The sequence below is a fragment of the Dendrobates tinctorius genome, unplaced genomic scaffold (assembly GCF_039654945.1).
Source record: "Dendrobates tinctorius isolate UK_male_01 unplaced genomic scaffold, ASM3965494v1 ptg000028l, whole genome shotgun sequence".
In the NCBI taxonomy this organism is placed as follows: Eukaryota; Metazoa; Chordata; class Amphibia; order Anura; family Dendrobatidae; genus Dendrobates; species Dendrobates tinctorius.
In genome coordinates, this window is record NW_027361696.1 from 59,683,825 (window position 1) to 59,707,297 (window position 23,473).

At 41.4% G+C, this 23,473-nt stretch overlaps 1 protein-coding gene across 2 annotated transcripts; it reads right to left on the minus strand.

Annotated features, from left to right (window-relative positions):
- Positions 1-5,690: 5,690 nt before the first annotated feature.
- LOC141084931 (potassium-transporting ATPase alpha chain 2-like) lies at positions 5,691-22,824 on the minus strand. 2 transcript variants are annotated; one of them, XM_073569878.1, is made up of 23 exons: positions 22,810-22,824; positions 17,188-17,319; positions 17,043-17,102; positions 16,077-16,280; positions 15,859-15,972; positions 15,647-15,781; positions 15,416-15,533; positions 15,012-15,280; positions 14,715-14,913; positions 14,489-14,598; positions 14,008-14,142; positions 13,726-13,918; positions 13,436-13,611; positions 13,214-13,350; positions 12,891-13,041; positions 12,638-12,806; positions 12,000-12,154; positions 11,693-11,816; positions 11,431-11,576; positions 9,478-9,611; positions 7,859-7,960; positions 7,421-7,512; positions 5,691-5,719 (listed from the first exon to the last, which is right to left on the minus strand). In XM_073569878.1, exons 1-23 carry the CDS (start codon positions 22,822-22,824, stop codon positions 5,691-5,693), a joined length of 3,099 nt encoding a protein of 1,032 aa, XP_073425979.1. The 2 variants fall into 2 exon arrangements, with proteins under 2 accessions (XP_073425979.1, XP_073425978.1); XM_073569877.1 differs by lacking the exon at positions 22,810-22,824 and adding an exon at positions 18,339-18,377 and having other exon boundaries at positions 17,188-17,322.
- Between the last annotated feature and the right edge of the window lie 649 nt (positions 22,825-23,473).

Genomic DNA, 23,473 nt, shown 5'->3' on the forward strand with positions numbered 1-23,473 from the left:
GGGATGTAGCGGTTGTGAGACGGATCGGAATACGGGGCATGGTTTGGAAACAGCTGCTTCTGGAGTTTCACAGATTTGTGGGACTTGATCGAGCTCTGGAATGACTGGTAGTTCATCCGGGGGGTAATGACTTGGGTAAACGACCTTGCCGCAAATTGATCAACAATGTCAAATTTGACATGTTGCATTTGTGGTCTATGTATCCTAGTTTGCTGGTCATTTGGTCGGATTTTATTCCGAAAATGTTTGGCATGGGGCTTGATCTGTTCAAGAGGCCAACAGGGTTGCGGTTGCACGTTTTATGGCACACAACGGGGCGTTTGTCGTTCGACATATGGATTTGGAAGCTGAAAAAGGGAATTTTGGAGAAAGGACGGGATTCATTCTTGATCCGGTGGGATTGGATATGTGGTTTGGCGATGCAAATGGGGCGTTTGTCGTTTGACAAAAGGATTTGGAAGCTGGAAAAGGGGAATTGTGGAGAAAGGCCACGATTCATCTTAATCGTGGGGGATTGGATATGTGGTGTTTGGCGGTGCAAACGGGGTTTGTCGTTCGTCATATGGATTTGGAAGTTGAAAAGGGGAATTTTGGAGAAAGGACGGGATTCATCTTAATCCTGTGAGATTGGATATGTGGTTTGGCGGTGCAAACGAGGTGCTTGTCGTTCGACATATGGATTTGGAAGCTGGAAAAGAGGAATTTTGGAGAAAGGACGGGATTCATCTTAATCCTGTGGGATTGGATATGTGGTGTTTGGCGGTGCAAGAAGGCACAGAGAAAGGTTTGAGAGTGTGGAGGGACACAAATGTTTGAGGGGGTCAAAACATTTGTGTTGGTGGCGTGGGGGTGGTCCTCAAAGTTGGTGAGGCTGGTGGCTCTGGGGGGGACCCGGAAGAGGTCCTGTACTCCCTCCAGCGTGGACTCAAGTGGACGGTTATCCCAAGGAAGGGATGGTTATCCCGAGGAAGGGATAAATGGGACTCGGATATATGGTAATGGTTTCTGGCCAGGCGGGTTGTTTTTTGGTGCGTCTGAGCTGGTGCTTTATGGCTGGAGGCAAGACTCGACCTGGAGCCATGTTGGTTTATTAACATCTTGGATTTTGGTTTTGGGGCTTCGAGGACTGCCCCTTTGGGTTGTTAGTTACTTTAAAATGTTTGTTTGTATGTTTAATAAATGGCTGCTGTGGCCAAATTATCCAAATAATATGTGTATTTGTCATTATTCGATCTATGGTGGAATAAGGGCTTAAGGGCTGGAAAAGAAGGGGAGCCCTTTTGTTTTAAAAGGGGGATAAAGGGGACTAGAAGCTTTGAAGAGTCTCGAATACCCCTTGTCAAGTTCAGTGGGGGCACAATAGAGTTAGGAAACTAGGGTGCCAGTATAAGAATAGTTAAAATAAGGGATTTTCCTAGTTGGGAGGGGTAGGAGTGAGTGATTGAGTTTTCCAAAGGGGAGACTTCATGATTCTCAGTCAGTCAGGTTTACTGGGGAAATTAGTGTACCATAGTTGTAAAGTTAAGAAAGTGCTGGAGAGTGATTCAGTAGAAGGAAGAAGAGACCAGAGGGCCACACAGTACGGAAAAGCACAGAAACGCTTCAGAAGAGCAGACATACATACAGTGTCTGTTCCTGAGTGTGTGATATCATCTGGAGACAGGATCAGCAGGATCTGCAATCGTAATCGTGAGTTTTGTGCAATACTCCCACACCACACAACATACGGGACATTATTTTTTCTTTGTGGGGTGCCAGGGTGTGCCAGAACAGCAGCCCCTCGCCATAACTACCACCCTGGCCACCTAACACATGTCCACAATTCCCATTTAAACTTTCAGTTAAGGTTTGGGTGTGTCAGTTTTGGTTTGCAAGCATCAGAGCAGGAGGCCCTGTGTATGGCAGGTCTGTGTGAGACTAAACACAAGCCAGAACCAGAGAAAGCAAAGCCATTGAATCACCCATGAGTGAAATGGTGGTGCAGTCGGCCACAGCAACAGATTTGAATTGTTAAAGGGAATCTGTCACCGGAAGTTGCAGGCCTATGTAAATGGGCCTGGGTCCGGTCCGATGGGCGGGGTTTCTTCTTTTTTCACCACCCCATCCGTGGCCCCCGTCCGCGCTCTTCTCCGGTAGTCTTCTCCATCCTTCGCGTGTGCGCAAAGCAATCTTGCTTCGCACATGCGCAGTGTGCTTTGCCCAACTGCGGGCAAAGTCGAAAATCATTACTGCATATGCGCCGGTACACTATGTCACTATGTTCCGGAAGTATTTAGCTGTGTTCCGGGACATAGTGTACCGGCGCATGCGCAGTAATGATTTCCACGGATGGGGTGGAGAAAAAAGAAGAAACCCTGCCCATCAGACCGGACCCAGGCCATTTACATAGGCCTGCAACTTCCGGTGACAGATTCCCCTTAAGGACGATCCAGGTGTGAACCGGAGGATAATGTTTGAGTTGTCTTTATAAGTTGCCAAAATAAAGACGTTTAAGTTGCACTAACTTAGGTCACTGCCTCATTACTGCACTGTCGTGAAATCAGCTGCGCTAGATGGGGTACTCTGCAAAACGGCCTATGTGAGGGTACTCTAAACCCCTCTCTGTTAGGGTACTCTGCACCAGCCTAACCCTTTTTATTAAAGTGTTCATCTTCACTAGCTGGAATGGTAGCATTTCAAAGGATTTCAAGAATTTTGAAATGCTGTCATTCAGGACCAGGCTCATGGGTGGGTAGGGGGGTACTTCCTCTTTTTCTCCAGTGTTTGGGAGATGGACAGCTGAATGCTTCCATGGAACGTTGTAGAGATGCTCGGTGACACTGCAGTTGATGGTGCTGTCACATCCTCTCTTTGCGAGTAACCAGGTGGCCCTGTTAGTCTGGAGTGGGAGGAAGAGGCTGAGACCATAGGAGAAGAGGGAGCCGGAGGAGCCTCAGATCTTTCATAGTTTTTCAGGTGTGTACTCCACTGCAGCTTGTGTTTTGCATTCAGTTGCCTCGTTATGCAGATGGTACTCAGGTTAAGAACATTTACGCCTCGCTTCAGTCTCTGATGGCACATCATGCAAACCACCTGTATCTTGTCATTAGCACATTGCCTGAAGAAATGCCACGCCAGGCCTTGACTCTATATGGGGTCTAGGAACTCATCATCCCCCACAGCACCATTGCATCATTGCACCTCGCAGTTGTGTTTCGTCGTCATCATCAGAGATGTGTTGCGGTGGTCCACTGACCTTTTGCACTACCCCTCCTATGTACTCATCCTGCAACAGAATAAGTAGATGGACATCAGTGCATTCAATCTCTTTGAATTATGGGACAGGACCAGCTGGATGACCCAAGGAACCACAGCCAACAGAGTCATCAAAAAGCAGAAGTGACTGCTGCTTGACTTGGGCCTCATACTGCTCAGCTAATTTGCAAGGGGGTAAGGTGGAAGACAGATGCCCATGTGCTGAAGGTGCAAACTCTGCGCTTTCAGCAGGGGACTGAGTGTAAGATAAAGTGAAGGAACCAGAGGCACTCTCAGGTAGCCAATTTACAGTAAAACCACCTCTACATGTTCTGGCCTTACCTTAAATCCAGCGGTACTCGGGCCTTCGAAATTACTCAGAATGTCCTGTTGCCTGCATGCACCAGAGAAAGGTGTTTCAATTGGGCGCATAGCAGGCACAGACCAACCCCTCCACTCCCTGCAGCAGCTACACCACCACCAAACGTGCAGAGTATTACACACCCTGTATACAGAGAGAGAGCAGACAGCAGATTTTTACACTGCCTGTATGCAGAGTGCCCCCACAAAGCCTATTTGCAGAGTAACCCCACAGAGGCTGTTTTCAAAATACTCCCAACTAGACTGTTTTCAGAGTACCCCCACAGAGGCTGTTTTCAGAGTACCCCCTACAATGCTGTTTTGTAGAGCTTCCCCCCCCCCAAAAAAAAAAAATATGACAAGACAAAAACAGTGTTGGCTACCTCTTTCTCCGCCTCTTCCACTTTCACCATCACGTCCACCTCCACCTTCTCCTCAACTACCTCCTCCTCCACTTAGACCTCCGCCTCTACTGGATCAAGATTATTATTTTTTATTTTTCGTTAGTCTATTTTATTTGAAGTCATTTTACTATACAGACTTGTTTGCAGGGCAATTGTCCAGCTCTTAACCCCACTTTTCTTCCTTTAGCAGCCCCATACCCTTACTATGTCTATTTTACAGCACCAAAGTTCGGGTCTGTATTGTCTTCTATTGGGTTCTGGTTCGAGATCAAGTTCTAGTACCCAAACCAAACTTTGGACTATGGTTCAATCGAACTCGACGCACCATCCAACCCGACGACGAACATCCACAAGTCTGCTCATCCCTAATCCAGACCCATCATATTCACAATAAAGACCACACATCTCTATAGAAGTGCTTTGGAACAATTAATAATTAAGATGGCATCATTATGTTAGGTCATGTGACAACCTGCACCATAAACGGTTATTGTGATGTCAGAAGTATTCCACACCCGACATATCTATTGTGAGATCCTCAACATTCTACTGAAAGGTCACCAGCATTCTGCACCATACAGTTCTACTACCATTTCATCAGCAGGCTACACCAGACATAACTGTTGTGTCATCAACATTCTACTGTTATGTCATCAGCATTCTACACCACATATTTGTACTGTTATGTCATCAGCAGGTTACAGCAGAAATATTTAGTGATGTCATCAGCATCCTGCACCAGATATGTTTACTTTTATGTCATTAGCGGTAAACACAAGACACTGCTGCTGCTGACTTCACAGTAGATGTCTGCACCTGACATGTCTACTGTGAGGTCATCAGCAGTCTTCATCAGACATACAGTATCTGTGACGTCCCCAGCAGCCTACATCAGACATGTCTGCTGTGATGTCATCAGCAGTCTACACCAGATAGGTCTATTTTGATGTCACCACTAGGGTATATACCAGGGTATATGTGGTGACATCACAACAGTCTGCGACTGCATCCAGAGTTTATCTGAGCAGCCTCAGTGCCATACATTTATGGACTGGTTCTTTGGAGTTGGTCGGATAATTTCCATCAAGCAAAGACTCAACAAACATGATCTCAAAATACCAAGGACAGTGCATACTAGTTTTGTATACTAGTATCCTCTAGTTGCTACATAAATGCCGGTACATTAACCATTAGAATATGACACTAATATCTCAGGACCAAGAAGCTGAGCATCAGCATCCTAAGATGTTGGTGCCAGCTGGTGCATGTGATGAGCCGAGTTTGTTGTAGCTTTCTCAAGGTTATATTCACACACAACGTATTTGTTGGCTGCTCCATGATGATGCTCTAGTATTTTATACTGTTGCCCCATTACCCTTTGGAAACATAATTCCCTCTTGTAACTTTGTGAGTAACTCTCTATAACATTTTATTACATGCTACTAATGCTAACTCCTGCTCTCTGACCACATGCTTTCTTTATCTACGATACTTTTACTATGTGCGTGACATTAACCGTCTTTGCAAGATAAAAATAGAATAAAAACAATATATCATGACTTTTTTTTAGAAATTTATTTCTATTTACATTATGTAACTTTATACAATTATACAAAAAGTACAAAATGGGGAAGGGTGGTTAAAAAAAGTCAGACAATAATTAGGTATGTTCATGGCAAGGATGGTGGATCTTCAGTAATAAAGCTCTCTATCCACCCAACCTGGAAAAAAATGAGTTGAAAATTAATAATTCTACTTATAAGTCCATATGCAGCATCTTCTATTATCTGAATTATTGTTTTTAACTTTGTATCTACATCCTTTCTACTAAAAAAACTCATCATTTACAGGTCGAGACCATGTCCAATCTCTATTGATAACAAGTAGCCATCTGTCAGAGGTCAAATCCATGTGCAATCTATATCGATAAAAACTAGTCATCTAATGGAGATCAAGACATTGTCCCATCTATATCGTTAAGCACTAATAATTAGTTACAGTTGGAGACTGTGTCCAATATAAATCGTTAAGAACTAGTCAACAATTGGAGGTCGACACCATGTCCAATCTATATCGATAAGAAGTAGTCATCAAGGTTTGAGACCATGTCCAATCTATATGGATAAGAAATAGTCAACAATTAAAGGGTAAAACCATGTCCAATTTACATGGATAAGAACTAGTTATCAATTGAAGGTGGAGACCATGTCCAATCTATACAGATAAGAACTAGTCATCTATTAGAGATCAAGACCATATAAGATCTATATCAATAAGAACTAGTCATCAATAAGAAGTTGAGACCATGTCCAATCTTTATCAATAAGAACTAGTCATCAATCAGAGGTCAAACACATGGCTAGTCTATATAGATAACAAGTAGTACTAGTCATCAGTTAGGGGCCAAGACCATGTCTAATCTATATTGGTAAGAGATAGTCATCATTTAGAAGTCGAAATCATGTCCAGTCTATATGGATAAGAACTAGTCAACAATTAGAGGTCGGGACAATGTCCAATCAATATCGATAAGAATGAATTATTAATTAAAAGTTCAGACTGTGTCCAATTTATATCGCTAAAAGTAGTAGACATCAATTGGAAGTTGAGACCACGTCCAATCTATACCTATATCGGTAAGAACTAGTCAACAATTAGAGATTGAGACCATGTGCAATCTATATCAAAAAGAATAGGCATCAATTAGAGGTCAAGAAAATATCCAATCTATATCAATAAGAACTAGTAGTCATCATTTAGAGGTCAAAAGTCAAAACCACGTAAAGATGACCATGGCACTATTGTAAAATGGTGCACAAGTAGGATCCAAGCTGACGCTGTTTGAACCATCAGTGAACACTGCATTCAGCGGTTTCTAGTGACCCAGGGGATTAAACACATTCTGATATACGTATTTTCAATTGCACAATAGGCACATTGAGAAAGGTGTAATGTAGACTGAAACATTTGTGAGCCTTTATTGTTGGATTGCATATTAAATGATTTATTTAATTTCATCTACTTGAGTGCCAAGTTTTCTTATGTATCAGAGTCAAAACCATATCCAATCTAAGCCTGTAAGAAGGGGGGATGGCCATGAATAAGCATGAAAACACATTTAGAGCGTATTTTGACTAAAATCAAGTGTCCATCCAGTGATGGTAAGCATTCACATAGATGGACAAAACAAGATGATATAAACTTCTTGTTAGTAAGCATCAGTAATGACGATCTCGGTTATTGATTGTCAATGTTATACATAAGAGCAGGTTGTCATTCATGACCTACATGCCGCAATGAGGCCATAAGCACCACTACATTCAGTTGTCTAAAGCCAATGTTCTGTGCAGTTATATAGACATCATGTATCTGCACCTGACGACAATGATATTACACCAACCTTTCATGCAACAGGTACTTACTGCCAGGAAATTTTCTTACGAGAAGTCTTCGGATTTCATCATAAACTAAGATAAGAACTGTATACTCGATTCCTACAAACCAGTATTGGATTCTGTGAAAAAAAGTGAAAAATAATGGAACAGGTAACAAATAATCCAGATTAGGAAAAACAGGGAGTATAAAGTGAGATATGTACATGAGACATAGCCAGATCTGGAATTTGGAGGGGTTAGCACATTAAACTGATGACTAGACAGCTACTTTAATGTCAACATCACAGTGGAAAAGCTACTTCCAAATCTATAAATTCATTGTATCAGTGACAACCTGAAGCAGCTTGAGAGCAACCAACCTCTGCTGCACCGTCTTAAGGTAACAGGGTTGCAGCAGTTGTTGATGATAAGGATAATTATTGGTGCATTATAATATCTGCAACTTTTCTATATGCTGATTCTTACCGAATGGGCATAAAGTGTAAGGCTTCGTTTAACCCAGGGACATAACAGAGGATTACTCCTATGGCAATTTGTGAGAGTAAGCCCACAAAGATTATCTTGTTCCTGTAGAATAAAAATAATAAGTGTATAGTAAGGAAATACCAGGTTGTTTTTTCTCTAATATTATTTGATAGCCCTTTTGCTTCTGTGCCACTAATGGCATCACTGCCTTGCTCTATATCTGGACACAAGCTAGCTGGAGAAGTGACCCAGATTTGATTTAGCTATGTTGTCTCCTCCACTTCATCTACACCCTTTTCTAGAAGTGATCCTACAACCTTAGATTAAAATTAACTATACATTTTTCATTTATAGTCATCCTCTCCGGTGCTCTCGATTTGCTTCCAGCTGCATCCTCTCCTTAGATTAACCTTCCTTTGCTCCTGCTTCCAAATTTCCCACTTCAGTGGCATGTGGAATGTAGTGTTAAGTCTGATCTGTGCCTACTCTACCTTTCCTATCCTACAGCACAGGAAAAGCACATACGGCGTGGTTTAGATCAGGAGCAGAAAGACCACTGGGCAACCTGTGCAGCCGCGTAGGGGCACCAAGACAAAAAGGCGCACTTTCACCTTCAAAGCAACAAGCAGCTTCTGTAAGGCCTCTTTCACACATCAGGTTTTCGCCGTCAGGCGCGATCCGGCGCTTTTGACAGAAACCGGATCCGGCGAAATGCAATGCCGGATCCGGTTTCCCCCCCATTGACTTGCATTTGCGCCGGATCGCGCCGGATGGCCATGCGTTTCATCCGGTTTTCGCCGGATCCGGCAATGTGTCGCGATCCGGCGTCTGGAAAAAACGGCTACTGTAACGTTTTTTGTCTCCGGTGAAAAAGCCGGACACGCCGGATCCGGCGCGTCCGGCTTTTTCACACAATGAAAGCCTATGAGCGCCGCAATGCGCCTGATCCGGCGAAAGCCGGATCCGGTGGCCGGATCCGGTTTTTTTGGTCTGAGCATGCTCAGTAGCTCTGCCCACTACAACCTGTCAAAGAAGGGCTGTAGGAACATGCTATATATAGTTTTCCAGTAGCCAATCCCGTTCGGAAGGCCACAAGGGTCAATTTTAAAAACCGGATCCGGCGTAATCCGTCGAAAAACGGATAGAAAAACGGATGAACCGGATGAGACGGATCCGGTTTTGTCTGTCAAGAACAAGACGGATCCGGCAGAAAACCGGATCCGGCACATCAGGTTTTACAAAACATTTGCCGGATCCGGCATTCCGGCACGACACCGGATCGCGCCTGACGCCGAAAACCTGATGTGTGAAAGTAGCCTAACAGACACATAAGCAGCCCTTCTGCTATTCTTGCACAATAGTCTTTGTAAGTCTATGTCAGCCACTGGTTTAGACAGCACTCCCCATGCCACTGAGGCTCTTATCTTGGAAGCATGAGGAACGGATCGCTGATGGAGGCAAATGGAGGGCACCAGGTAGGAAGTCTATACATGAGAAATATATAGACACTTTTCAGTCCCAGAATAAAGCATGGCTTTAAACATATTTATAATTCAATGTAACGTGACATCGACGTGTAAGAAGTCACCCACAATACACAACCAAAATCTATCGCTCACTTGAAAAATCTATGAGTAAGCAGGGTGTTCCTCCTTGTTTTTCGGATTATTGTGTTCATCATCTGGCAGACCACAATGCTGATAAAGAAAGCAGAGTAGCAGTACCACTCCTGGTTGAGACGCTGGACGTAGGTCTACAAAACAGAGATGAGATCATGCAGGTTATTTTTTGTAAAAAACTATTTTGCCTAGAAGTGTACTGATGTAATGTTCTGAAGCTAGGTATGATAGTCGGTACTTGGCACAAAGCAATAAGTAACGTTTTAAAAATGGAACCTTTTAAAATAGCAAGGTCTAGTTTATTGTGACTTTGTGACATCCAGTGCAGAGAAATTGGACCAAAGAGTTTGGAGGTGGATAGGAAAACAAGTATTTCTCATAAAAAGGGACAAGTCGTATCTTTTGCTCAAACACTTAGGATAGGAAAAAGTAAACACTATAGCAAACCTTAAAAGGGGTTTCCAAGCAAAATTTATAATTGGCCATATATTAGTAAATAAAATGGTAGAACTTTAAGCAAAATGTGATCATTATGTTGTATTTGCCTCAAGAGATAATCACATTTTTCTGGGTTTTTTTGCAGCTGACATTTTGCAACAGGAAGAGGAATCAGATTGGTTGTCACCATTGTATTAGCTTCTCAGAAACAGATGATAAATGGTTTTACTGTTGGTATCTTTCACTAAAAATCAACTTATTGGTCTACTGCAAGGGCAAATAAAATAATGGGATGCATTAAAAGAGGCATAGATGCTCATGAGGAGAACATAATTTTACCTCTATACAAGTCACTAGTGCGACCACACTTAGAATACTGTGTACAGTTCTGGTGTCCGGTGTATAAGAAAGACATAGCTGAACTGGAGCGGGTGCAGAGAAGAGCGACCAAGGTTATTAGGGAACTAGGGGGTCTGCAATACCAAGACAGGTTATTACACTTGGGGTTATTTAGTTTGGAGAATCGAAGGCTTAGGGGTGATCTTATTACAATGTATAAATATATGTGGGGACAGCACAAAGACCTTTCTAATGATCTTTTTACTCTTAGACCTGTGACGGGGACAAGGGGGCATCCTCTACGTCTGGAGGAAAGAAGGTTTAAGCATACTCACAGACGCGGATTCTTTACTGTAAGAGCAGTGAGACTATGGAACTCTCTGCCATATGATGTTGTAATGAGTGATTCACTACTAAAATTTAAGAAGGGACTGGATGCCTTTCTTGAAAAGTATAATATTACAGGGTATATACACTAGTCTCCTTAATATTGCGTTGATCCAGGGAGCTAGTCTGATTGCCGTATGTGGAGTCGGGAAGGAATTTTTTTCCCCAATGTGAAGCTTACTGTTGCCACATGGGTTTTTTTTGCCTTCCTCTGGATCAACATGTTAGGGCAAGTTAGGACAGGATATGGGTTGAACTAGATGGACTTAAAGTCTCCCTTCAACCTTAATTACTATGTTACTATGTTACTATGTTACTAGTTCAGACCAATAGCAGAACTTCCTGCTGGTAGTTTTTCAAAATGGCCAACACAAGAAAACTGAAAAGTGGTAATATCTCTGGAAATAAATGTAACTTACTGACCAACCTTTGGATAGCTTTCCAACATCCGATTTACTGATATACAGCCAATGTTAGAATTTGGGTGGAAATCTACTTTAATAAAGGTCCAAAGACCTTGTCTTAGTGTCTTGTATGCAGGGTAAAGGTTCAATTTACTGTGCTGTGTACAGATAGATAGCTTCATTGTGGCTCCTGAGACCCATCACCGAAGGCACAGGATCCGCTAGAATGCCCTCTAGTGACAGCCATACTGAATAGGAGCTATTTGAGAGTCCTTAACAAGTTATAGCTGTCGCAAAACAATTAACTAGTTTTTCACATTTCAGTTTTCCACAATTATATATTTTAACCATGATCATTGCTTTGGTGTTTGGTTCCTATGCTTACCCATTCCTGCCCATAACTGTCCTCCAGCTCATTGTTGGTTTTGTCTTCCCACTTGACTCGGAGTCCAAGTACTGTAGCTGGTAGGAAACCTTGTTCAGCCAAGACTGTGAAATAGTTCACAAACCCAGAAAATCCTTCCATTGCAGCTGTGGGGCACATAATAACCATATGAGTAAGCCTTTTGGTATGGCCCTTTTTTGTTATGTAGCTATTTAACATGACAATAAAAAAATCCAGTTTTCGAGAAAATAAAAATCCTTACCTATGTGAAAGTAGGAATATGACAGTAACTGCATGTTCACCAGTCGGTCTTTGAGTGGGTTACGTGGCTTTCTGAGCATAATATCATTTTCAGCTTTCTCATATGCTAAAGCTATGGAAGGGATCTGAGTGAGGCAAATAAAATTGGGGTTGTTAGGAAATATTCAGAACTTTGAGCAAATTATTTTTCCTTAGGTCAAAAAGATGACGCCTTGCTATTTACAACATTTTCTTTCCAATAATGTCACCTCTACAAAGACTTGTATGTAAGATGTATCTGTGTAAGAAAAACACAAAAGTCAACTTACAATGTCGGTTCCCAATTCTATGAAAAGGATGGTGATGGTTCCGATTGGCAAGGGGCAACTGATGATCACGTAGACCATAAAAGGAATCATCTCCGGAATGTTCTTGGTCACGGTGTATGAAATGGACTTCTTCAGGTTATCAAATATCAAGCGTCCTGTGGGAAAATCACATTCATGAGCGATTGGAAAAATAATAGGAAATGGAAGAAATTTGGCAAATATATTGAAAAAAAAATCAGTGTTTTAGAAGATCAATCTCCACTCCTTCTTTGCCGAAACCTATGATCTTGCTGTAAGGTAGCTGGCTACAACTAAGGCTCTCCTCTCTTTAAGGTTTGTTGAAGACTGTTTTGGATAATGGAGTAGAGGTTTTCTTCTTAAAACATATAATTTTATGCTCTATATCTAATTTTTACTTTTTTTATCAACAGGGGAAGCAAAGTTTTGCAGCGTACCACTTCCCAATCCCTTCTCATTGACAGTCTTCCCTATTCTCTTGCTAAACATGATAGAATATATAGTGTAGTTGGTACTTAGATTAAAATCAATTTATTAACCCACAAATCCCAAAAATGAAGGACATTTCTAGAGCATCTCAAGTGATTGAGAAGTTTACATTCCCAAAGTGACTATTTTACCTTCTTCCACTCCGGTCACAATAGAAGCAAAGTTATCATCCAGAAGAATCATGTCGGCGGTGTGTTTAGCAGCATCAGAACCAGCAATTCCCATCGCAATACCAATATCGGCTTTCTTCAATGCAGGGGAGTCATTAACACCATCCCCAGTCACTGCCACAATGTTACCCTGAAATAATATATCTAATATATTCAGGGTATTTCCACCCTTGAGTTACAATTTTTTATCTTTAAAAGCTGTGACATAACTTACCAGTCTCTGACAACCCTCGACAATGAGAAGTTTTTGTTGGGGTGAGGTCCGGGCAAACACAATTTCTGTGTGATATCTCAAGATGTCATCCAGTTCATCAGAGCTCATGTTACTGAGTTCACCTCCAGTCACCACAATGGTGCAAGCATCTCTGTAATTGGAATAAAATGGTCAATATGCTAAGAAAAAGGGTTGCACAAGATTACAAAGATGGCTTTCCAAGAACAACCACATTTGTTTGTGGGTTGTGTTTTTCAATTCAAAACAATCTCTCCAAATGTTGTCAACTGGCTTGAAAGTGAAAAAATCCATAATGTACTGACCTAGGATTAACTCTTTCAATAGGGATTCCTAGTCTTTTGGAAATATCCTCTACTGTCTCGCTAGAACTTGAGATAATCCCAACACTTTTTGCAATTGCTTTGGCCGTGATTGGATGATCTCCAGTGACCATAATAACCTGCCATGAACAACACAGATTATTAGATATATTTAGTGATTACTAGCTCTAAATATCACCTTGATCAAGGTTCAGAGATACTAACCTTAATGCCGGAACTACGACACTTCATGACTGCATCGGGAACAGTGGCACGAGGTGGGTCAATCATGGAAATGAGGCCAACAAAGCATAATTTATCTAGAGGGAAATTTCCGCTTTCAGCATCAAATGTGTAACCAGGGCCATATATGGAGGCAGGAAGCATTAATTGACAAAAACCTGTAGAAGAAACAGAACATATTGAAAATCTTGAAGATATCTTGAAGATTCCAGGTCTCAATCTAGGTTGTGTAGAAATCCCCAGCATGTCAGTGAGAAGTTGCATATACCTACCAAGAACTCTCTCTCCCATACTCCCCAGCTCCATGTAGGCTTCTTGAAAATTCTCCTTCATTTCATTGTCCAATGGCAATTCCTGTCCTCCAATCATAATGGTACTACATCTATCCAAGATTCGTTCTGGGGCCCCTTTCATCACTAACAAGTAACCCTTTTCAGCAGGATCCTCTGGTTTATGAATAGAGACCTAAAAAGTAAGAAAAAAAAGGAATTGCCAATAATCTTTAACCCCAAAGAGAGCTTCGGCATTGAGATACAACCAGTTTCATCAATTACCTGGTACTTATTGCTGGAATTAAATGGGATTTCCAATACTTTCTCATTTCGATCCCTAATATCCATGACTTTTCCAAGAACATTCTCCGTAAATTTCAATAAAGCTGCTTCTGAGGCATCTCCATTGACTGACCTCTGCATACAATAAAAAGCAGATAAGATTTCAACTTTTTTTTATTTTTATTAGGATATGACAAATTGACCCTCAAGGATATGTTTTATGAAGGCAACCCATCTACAAACAGGATCAACCAATTCCAGTAGGTCTGGCTACCCCAATCCTCAGCGCACAGCTCACATTCCCTAGGAAAGTATGTAATACATGAATCATCCAGGTCCTCTGGAAGAGAAAACCCTCTTGTAAAGAAGGGTCTAAAGGAACATCCATATACTCTACTAGAATATATGGACAGGCTGTCTTACTTAGACAGCACTACAGTTCCCTTACATATAGATAAGATGTTTATAAATTAATATTTACCTTGTTGATGATAACTTTTTCTTGATCAGCACAGAATTCAGCTCGGTTACACAGGGTGGCAATTTTAGCCAGTGATTGCCAAGTTGGGGAGCTTTGATCAAACTTTTCACCTGAACAGACAGACAATTAACAATGGTTACTTTTGTATTCCCAACTAAATGTTTTTATGTGCTGTTGGGAATACCATTATCTACCTTGTAATGGCAAGTGATTCATGGGCTCTTACCTGTCTGCTCTTCACTGGTATCTGCATTGTGGATGAGATTGTCAAACCACATATGTGACACAGTCATCCGGTTCTGGGTGAGAGTACCAGTTTTGTCAGAGCAAATGACTGAGGTAGACCCCAGAGTCTCCACAGCTTCCAGGTTCTTCACAAGGCAACTCTTTTTTGCCATACGCTTTGCAGTCAAAGATAGACAAACCTGTAGGGCACATATTCGATTAAGAAGGTCATGAAGTTTCAAAAGAAGCTTGCATCAAAGAAAAGATCATAATGGGTTCATTAACATGTTATACTGACCGTTACAGTTGCTAGTAGTCCTTCAGGCACATAGGCTACCACGATGCCAATGCAAAATATTATAGCATCGAGGGCTCTATATCCCATGCAGATGGCAATAATGAAAAAAACTATGCCAACGCCTACTGCAAGACCACTGATCAAGTGCACAAAGTGCTCGATCTCCAAGGCAATGGGTGTCTTCTGGTTACCGACTTGTGATGCCAGTGATGCAATACGCCCAATAACTGTACGGTCACCCGTGTTAATTGCTATACCAGACGCTGTTCCTGTAAAGTAAGCATGAAATATTAGACCGGATTTAGTGACCTTTACAAAACGCATATCATCTTATGCATCTCTACTTTGTACATGAAGTAAAGGGTATGAACTACAGAAACTTCAAATCATGATTTTCAGCTCACCTTCCAAGCAGGTTGTAGAAAAGAAGCCCAAATTTCTAGTCTCTAGAGGGTTATCATCAGTACACTCCATGCCACGAGGTTGTGCTTCTGATTCACCGGTGAGTGATGAGTTGTCAACCTACACATCAAAAGTTACAGTTCATTCTCATGACTTAATGGTTTCCAAGATTTCATCAAACTCCTTAGCATTATTTATATAGAATGCAAAATTGTTTTCTCTACTCTTCTCACCTTGCAACCATGACTCTCAAATACACGTATATCAGCTGGGATTTTATCACCTCCTTTAATAAAGACGATGTCCCCAACTACAAGGTTCTCCGCTATCATCTCGATACGTTTGCCATCCCGAAGAACCAAAGCTTGCTAAATCAAGAAAGAAATGTATTTAAAACAAAATCTAATCAACTGTAATTCTACAAATTCCCAGTAACGCTTCTTACCTGAGGCACCATGTTCTTAAAGCCAGCCATAATGTTGGTACTTTTAGCTTCCTGATAATATGCAAAGAGGGCCGTCAACACCACTACTGCGATCAGAATGATCGCCAACCAGAGCTAAACATGGAGGAATTATAAGTAAAAAAATACATACAGGATAGAACCACAGCATTAAGAATACTCCACCTAAGATCTAAATCAAAATCTATTGGTTTTCTTACATTGTCTTTAGAAACTGTAGGGTCTTGGGCAACTTGAAGGCCATATGCCAGAAAGCACAATGCAGCTGCTATCCAGAAGACAATGGCAAATCCTCCACCCATTAGTATCAAAAACTTAAGAATTTCAGGGATTCCTTTTGGAGGTGAGAGCTTGTTAGGTCCATCTCGGGCTAAAATTTCCTGAGCAGCTGCTGTACTCAAACCCTTGAAAAAAAAACTACAATTGTTAAAATATTGTACACTCTTTTATACTTTATTGTACTGAGAGTAGGATCGATACATGATTACATAAAATAAGCTTTTATCATGATGTTGGAGATATGTCCACTTTGGGCAATTTCATGGAACCCCCCCACTGATCTGTGGCAGAGCAAGGCAGCACAATCCTAATTCATCTGCAAGTCCACCACAGGAGAAAGGAAATATTACACAGCTTCCAATGAAATGAATAGGCTGTCCATGTAATAAATGGATATGCCAGATCTTCCAGAGAGAACGTGCTTTGTATCTACTCTTTTAGCTCCAGCTAGACTTTCTATGTAATAAATGGTTATGCCAGATCTTCCAGAGTGAAGGACAGGCTTTGTATCTACTTTATTAGCTCCACGTAGACTTTCCATGTAATATATGGATATACCAGGTCCTCCAGAGAGAAGAACGTGCATTGTATCTTCTCTTTTAGCTCCAGATAGACTTTCATTGTAATAAATGGATATGCCAGATCTTCCAGGGAGTAGAACTTGCTTTGTATCTAGTCTTTTAGCGCAGGCTAGACTTTCAATGTAATAAATAGATATGCCAGGTCGCCAGAGAGAAGGGTAGTCTTTGTATATAGTCCATTAGCTTCAACTACTAGGTAAGAGTCTAGGATGATGGATCGCTCTCTTACTCAGAATTACTAAAAAAAAAAAAAAACAGTTTTTGAAAATATGTTTTCTAAGTGAAGAAACCTTCTTAAAAACTGACCTGTTTTATATCTACTGAGTATTTCTTTTGTAGTTCATCGATGCTCAGCTTGTGTTCAGTCTACAAAAACAGAAGATATGGTCATTACCAAACCTCCCAATAACTGTATTTTACTCAATATAGGTATTAATTCTCCATAACTTACAATCTCTAGCTCCTTTTTCAAGTTTTCTACTTTCTTATCATTCTTCTTTAATTTAAGTCCCGACAATACAGTATTCTTGTTTTTCTCTTTTTCTGGTTTTTCATTTATGGGGATGATGTAAATGTCGGGTGGCTCCTATAGAAGGAAAGAGGACACAGGATGGAAAAAGTCTGGATATTACACTTACAATTGCACAGCGTGATTATTGCACTGGTGTGCCTTAGGCGGGCCACAATAAAAGGCCACTTTACAATGTGCTGATTTACAGTATTGGTGCGTTTTAGGGAGGTCAGAAAACCAGTCAGTATCTGGTTTGACCACCATTTGCCTCACGCCCTGCGACACATTTCCTTTGCATAGATTTGATCAGGTTGTTGATTGTGGTCTGTGGAATGTTGGTCCACTCCTCTTCAATGGCTTTGTCAAGTTCTTGCATGGCCAGAACATTGGTTCAGTTTTGTTTAGTGCATATATCTATATATATATACATATACATTTTTTTTCATATACGTGATCCTATTAAAATCTGTACTCAATAAGATATTTTGCAAGAAAATATATACATATATATATTAAAATATATATTTCAATAAGTGTTCAATAAATATTTTGACTCAAGAAGCTAGGTTGCAAGAAAAAAAATATATATGTATATACATATATTTGTATATATATTATACTGTATATATACCCAGTCTTAAGGTAATTTTCAAGAGAAATTTATGCATACGCTATATATATGTATATTTTGGCATATGCACCTTAACACTGCATGAGAAACGTCTTCAATTGAACCGAAACGTTGCCGTCACTATGAGCTATCAAGCTTTTTCAAATTTCAAATACAGTGTATATAATACAAAAATGTAGTTATATATATAACCTACTGTATATAAAAAATTTTCATTTTCTGTCATTTATATGATATATGAGCCAATAAAATTCCAGACATAGTAAGGTATTTTGCAAGAAAAATAATAAATAAATAGTATATTATTTTTATTATTATTATTATTTATTATAGCAATGTCATTTATTCCATGGCGCTTTATAAATAATTTAATTTTTTTATTTTTTTCCCCTAAAATATACAATCCAATCAAATTCCAGACTCAATAAGATATTTTGCAAGAAAAGTAAAATGCACATACCTGGGAAGGTGACATTTTAGGTTGTGAACGGCTGGACATTCTGTCTTGGTAAATGGCTACCTGGAGGCTTTTTCAGCTGATCCTATTAGATTCTGTCAATGCTGATGGAAGATGCCATAGCCTTGTAAGATCAAACCCTTGGCTTATATATTATGCAGCTCCTCCCACTGTCACCACCTCTAAGTGCAGTCTTTCCAGATTAAACTATACCAGTTTGCTCCAGATAAACCAGTATTTCTTTTTTTCTTTGAAAAACTATCCAGATGCTGATAACAAAATTGTAGATGAGATAGATGGCCTTTACTAAGGAAGTGAATCATCATTGTTGCACTAGCTGGGTGCTGGGTTCAGCTGTGCAAATGATAATAAGATATTTCAGCTTCCACTATTCTGGGAAGATTTTTGGGGCATCTGTGGGAATTTTTGCTCCTTCTTCCAATCAGAGCATTTTTGAGGTCAGACGATATCGGGGAGAGGCCAGGCTCACAATCTCTCGTATAGTTCCCCCATTGGATGGAGTTGTGGTCTGGTCATGTTCTCACCCATTCATGTCTTTACGGATCAGTCTTTGTGACCCCCAATGATTATTAGAATGGAAGTTATGTGCTCCTCCCTGGTTACACATTTATTTATGATCACCCAAGAGATACGAGGGCTGTACTCAGATATGAAGTAAATCAAGCAGCAGTCCACATGCACAACCAACTCACCATTAAAAGGATGAACAGAAGTCCCCAGTTTGGAAATCGATGGGGATCTCATTGTTCAGACGTCTCCTAATGCAGTTGTTATCTGGCTTAAGAATTCCCTATGAGCTATGGTAGGCTCTATCACATTCGTCATTAATATTATGTCCTTATATAATAATATTAATAATAATCTTTATTTTTATATAGCGCTAAAGTATTCCGCAGCGCTTTACAGTTTGCACACATTATCATCACTGTCCCCAATGGGACTCACAATCTAAATTCCCTATCAGTATGTCTTTGGAATGTGGGAGGAAACCGGAGTACCCGGAGGAAACCCACGCAAACACGGGGAGAACATACAAACTCCTTGCAGATGTTGTCCTTAGTGGGATTAGAAACCACTAACCACTGAGCCACCGTGCTGCCCTTATATGGATTTTGCCAAATAATAGTCATATACCAAAGCTTGGAAAAGTCTTGCCCTTTGGCTGTTCCAGTCAGATCCACGGACTGAGATAGCTGAAGGGCTGCAAATAGTGGCCCATGGATGATACCATGCCCTTGCCAGCCTGCTGCATGCCTGCTGCTGCCTGTTGTTGGTGCTATCTACATCCTCAGGATGCAGATAGCGGTGAAACTATTGGTGGAGGATGGAGCCATTGGCTCCTTTCTCATCAATCAGTGTGTCCAACTGAGCCAGCTGACGTGATGATGCCATTTCATCGTGTCAGTGGTGCAGAGAGTCAGTGCATTAGAGACCTGAGCAGAGAACGAGGTGAGTATGCGTTGTTGTTTTTTTTTCATATATGTATGGGATGTGTGCATCTAAATATGAGGCTATGTGGGGGCTCATACTGTATATCGGAGACTATGTGGGGGCTCGTAATGTATATATAAACTATGTGGTGGCATATTCTGTATATAGGGGCTCATTTGGTGTATAGGAGGCTATGGGGGGCTCATACTGTGTATAGGAGGCTATGTGGTGGCTCCAGCTGTATACAGGGGCATGTGCTGCTAATCCTGATCATTCATTTCTGCCTGTAACTGTGCTCACTGCAATCTGTCTGACTGATGAAGATCATTGCAGGACCGAAACAACTTTTTATTTTTGGATTGCCTACACACAATAAAATTATCTGCTTACAACATTTACCTGTGTGCCAAGATTTCTACAAGATTTACATGGGATAAGATCCTAATTGGGCACCATCCACAGGAGTACCGTAATTACCAATTTTGATCATAATATCCCGGTAGGTAGGCTATGTTCCTCCAGCACACCTCTCGCCGCTGCTCTCCTCACACCTCATGCTCATTCCTGACTTCAGGGCAATCCCTCTTCAGGGCTAGATTTCTAGTGAGCTGGGCATTATTTCAGGCTCTTTTGCTCACTTCACTCCCAAGATGGGTGGACCTCTCTTGTAGCATTGCGACCCCGGTTGTTATAGTTACGCATATGTCATCAGGCGCAATCTTGGTTGGTGAGCAGGACCATCCTTTCCATCACACTTTCTGCTGATGCGTTCTCCCCATAGTGAGTCGGACAAGTATTCTTCTTGGGGCTGCACTTTTATTGGGGTTTGCAAAGTTCCGCACTGTGCTGGGTCCCCCACTCCCACAATGGGTGGTACTTACCTTTTTTCTTGAAACACCATCTGCCATCTTGGCGCTGTATACATACGCCATCTTCGCTGCGCCATGCGTCTTCCCCTAAAAAAATATTCTGCAGGGCATCTCCATCCTGCCGACTCACAAATTCAGATGTAAGAGGAGGATTTGGCCGACATCACTTTCCACCTCCCAAAACACCCTGCTACATACCCCTGAATGTGTGTGTGCTTTGTGGGGACCTGTGAATCTTAAACACTTCTCCTGCTTCAGGCAGAGGCTCATATTCAGTTACAGACAAGAATGGCATATCTTGATGTTATAAGACACTTTAAGGTAACAGAGTATTTCTTTGTGTTTAACTGGAGCACAGTTTTAATTTCACTTTGCAAGCTGACAGACAAGATGCTGAGATCTTAAGCTATAGGAAATACCAGTTGTAATCTTTGTTATCTTTGCTCCTGAATAAATATATATTCACTGTTGAATCACTGGATGGTACAGAGATGAATCCACTGCTAACAGATTATGGGCCCAAAGACTCAGGGACCAAGAAACCGAAAGACCCAGAGTAGAGATATCAACATGTACTAAGAAGAAGCAAAGATGGGCATCAGCAAGATCTCTGTGATGTTCACAGTGCCAAATCTGATTAACCAGTACTACCAGTCCTGGAAATTCAAAGTAAAGATGCTGCTCATAAGAGAAGTTACATGAGAATAGACAAAGGAGTCTAGACCTGACCCACTAACAGAAGACTGGGTTGAGAAGGATCAAAAAGCACAGAGTACTATCTCCCTCAGTATAAATAATGATCAGATTGTGCATGTATGTAAATGTGAAACTGCAAAAGAAATGTGGGAACAGCTGTAGAAAGTGCATGAAAAGATACATTTCAGCAATAAGCTCTATTTAATGAGTAAGCTATATAAGTCTAAGCAAAATAAGGGCCAAGATATGCAGGATTACATAGGAAATAATCTACAAATTGTGGAGCGCCTGCAGGGCATTGGGGAAGATCCAAAGAATTTCCATGTTGCTGCAATACTACTAAGCGGTCTACCAGGAAGTTACAGTCAATCTTTGCAATAGTCATTGAAATGTACTCACTGTCTTAAAGGAAAAATGTCAAGAAAATCCTTTCCCAAGAGTTACTACAAAATAAGAACAGCTTCTGGAATTAATACACACAGAAGGTTCGAGTCGAATGATTACTCAAACTCCTATAAAGAATATATATTTTCTCATATGTATCAATGATTATTCAAGATATACAGTTATGCATCTTCTTCACAGCAAAATTGAAGTTCCAGAGAAACTTGACATATTTCTTGCTGAGGTATATAACAAATTAATACAGGAAAGTTGCCACTGAAGAAGCAACAAAAAATCAGGTGAACCTGAAGTCATTAGGCCATCGAGATCAAACAAGGGTATATCAGCTAAGTGTCTATAATACTTTGTCAAAATACTACCTGACTCTGAGCCGCAGTCATGGGATGAATTGCAAAAACTACCAGTCCATGAAAAACTGAAGTGGATTAATGCAGCTAATGAGGAAATGTAGCCCCTTCATCAACTTCAAACATGGAAACTAACCAAGCTACCACAAGGCAAGAAAGCAGTCAAATGCAAATGGGTTTTTAAGATGAAGTAGGACTCTGAAGAAAAGGTTCACAGTTTTAAAGCAAGATTAGTCACAAAAAAGACATCAGAAATATGGAGAAGATTATCATGTCACATTTTCTCTAGTTCTTAAGCAGACCACATTCAGGACTCTAATGGCTATGGCTGCTGTACAAAAGATGTTTCTCACATATTTGGACATCAAAACTGCCTTTTTAAATGGTGACACTGAAGAGGACTTGTACATGACTCAACCTGAGGGTTATATCGATGAGGGTGAAGAGAATCTTGTTTGCAAACTACAAAAAATCTGTCTCTGGTCTTAAGAAATTGCCAAAAGCGTGGAACACCAAAATCAACAAAGTCATATTGGAAGAAAGATATAAAGAGGTCAAACAGAACCGTGTTTATAAATAACTAGATTATGGCCCGATGCTATCGCATCGGGAGGATGCGATAGCATCACACCTCTTGCCATGTTAACCCTCAACACACACACTCCTCAACACACACTCCTCTCACCTTTCACCATCTCCACTCACTCTTTCACTCCACATACGACCCCTTCTCTCACTCCGTCTCTCATACTCACGCCGTCATCGCCGCTGCTCCACGATCCCCGACATCTTCTTCCGCCGGCGCCATCCTGGATCCAGACGTTGTCCACGCCGGCGACAAGTTCTTGCGGCGACGCCATCTTGAGTATCGTGAAAACCCGCGATAGTCAAGATAGCGTCGCCGGAAGAACATGTCGCCGGCGTGGACGACGTCGGGATCCAAAATGGCGTCGGCGAAATCTCGCGAGTTTTCGCCGACGCCATTTTGGATCCCAACGTCGTCCTCGCCGGCGACATGTTCTTGTGGCGACGCCATCTTGACTATCGCGGGATTTCGCCTATCCAAAATGGCGTCGCCGCAAGAACATGTCGCCGGCGTGGACGACATCGGGATCCAAAATGGCGTCGGCGTAATCTCGCGAGATTTCGCCGACGCCATCTTTTTGGATCCCGAGTCGTCCATGCCAGCGACATGTTCTTGCGGCGACGCCATCTTGAATCTCGCGGGATTTCACGAAATCCAAGATGGCGTCGCCGCAAGAACATGTCGGCGGCCTGGAGAACGTCTGGATCCAGGATCGCGGCGGCGGAGGAAGATGTCGGGGCAGCGACGATGACGGTGTGAGTATGAGAAACGGAGTGAGAGAAA

Bases quoted from the DNA above. Each gene is read 5' to 3' on its own strand.
- LOC141084931 (XM_073569877.1), bottom strand. From the start codon at position 18,377: ATGTCCAGCCGTTCACAACCTAAAATGTCACCTTCCCAG. The intron at 13,919-14,007 runs GTAATTGATGAA...CTTACTTTTTAG, and splicing joins ATTCCAGCAATAAGTACCAG to GTCTCTATTCATAAACCAGA. The intron at 13,351-13,435 runs GTTAGTATCTCT...TGTTCATGGCAG, and splicing joins GTCGTAGTTCCGGCATTAAG to GTTATTATGGTCACTGGAGA.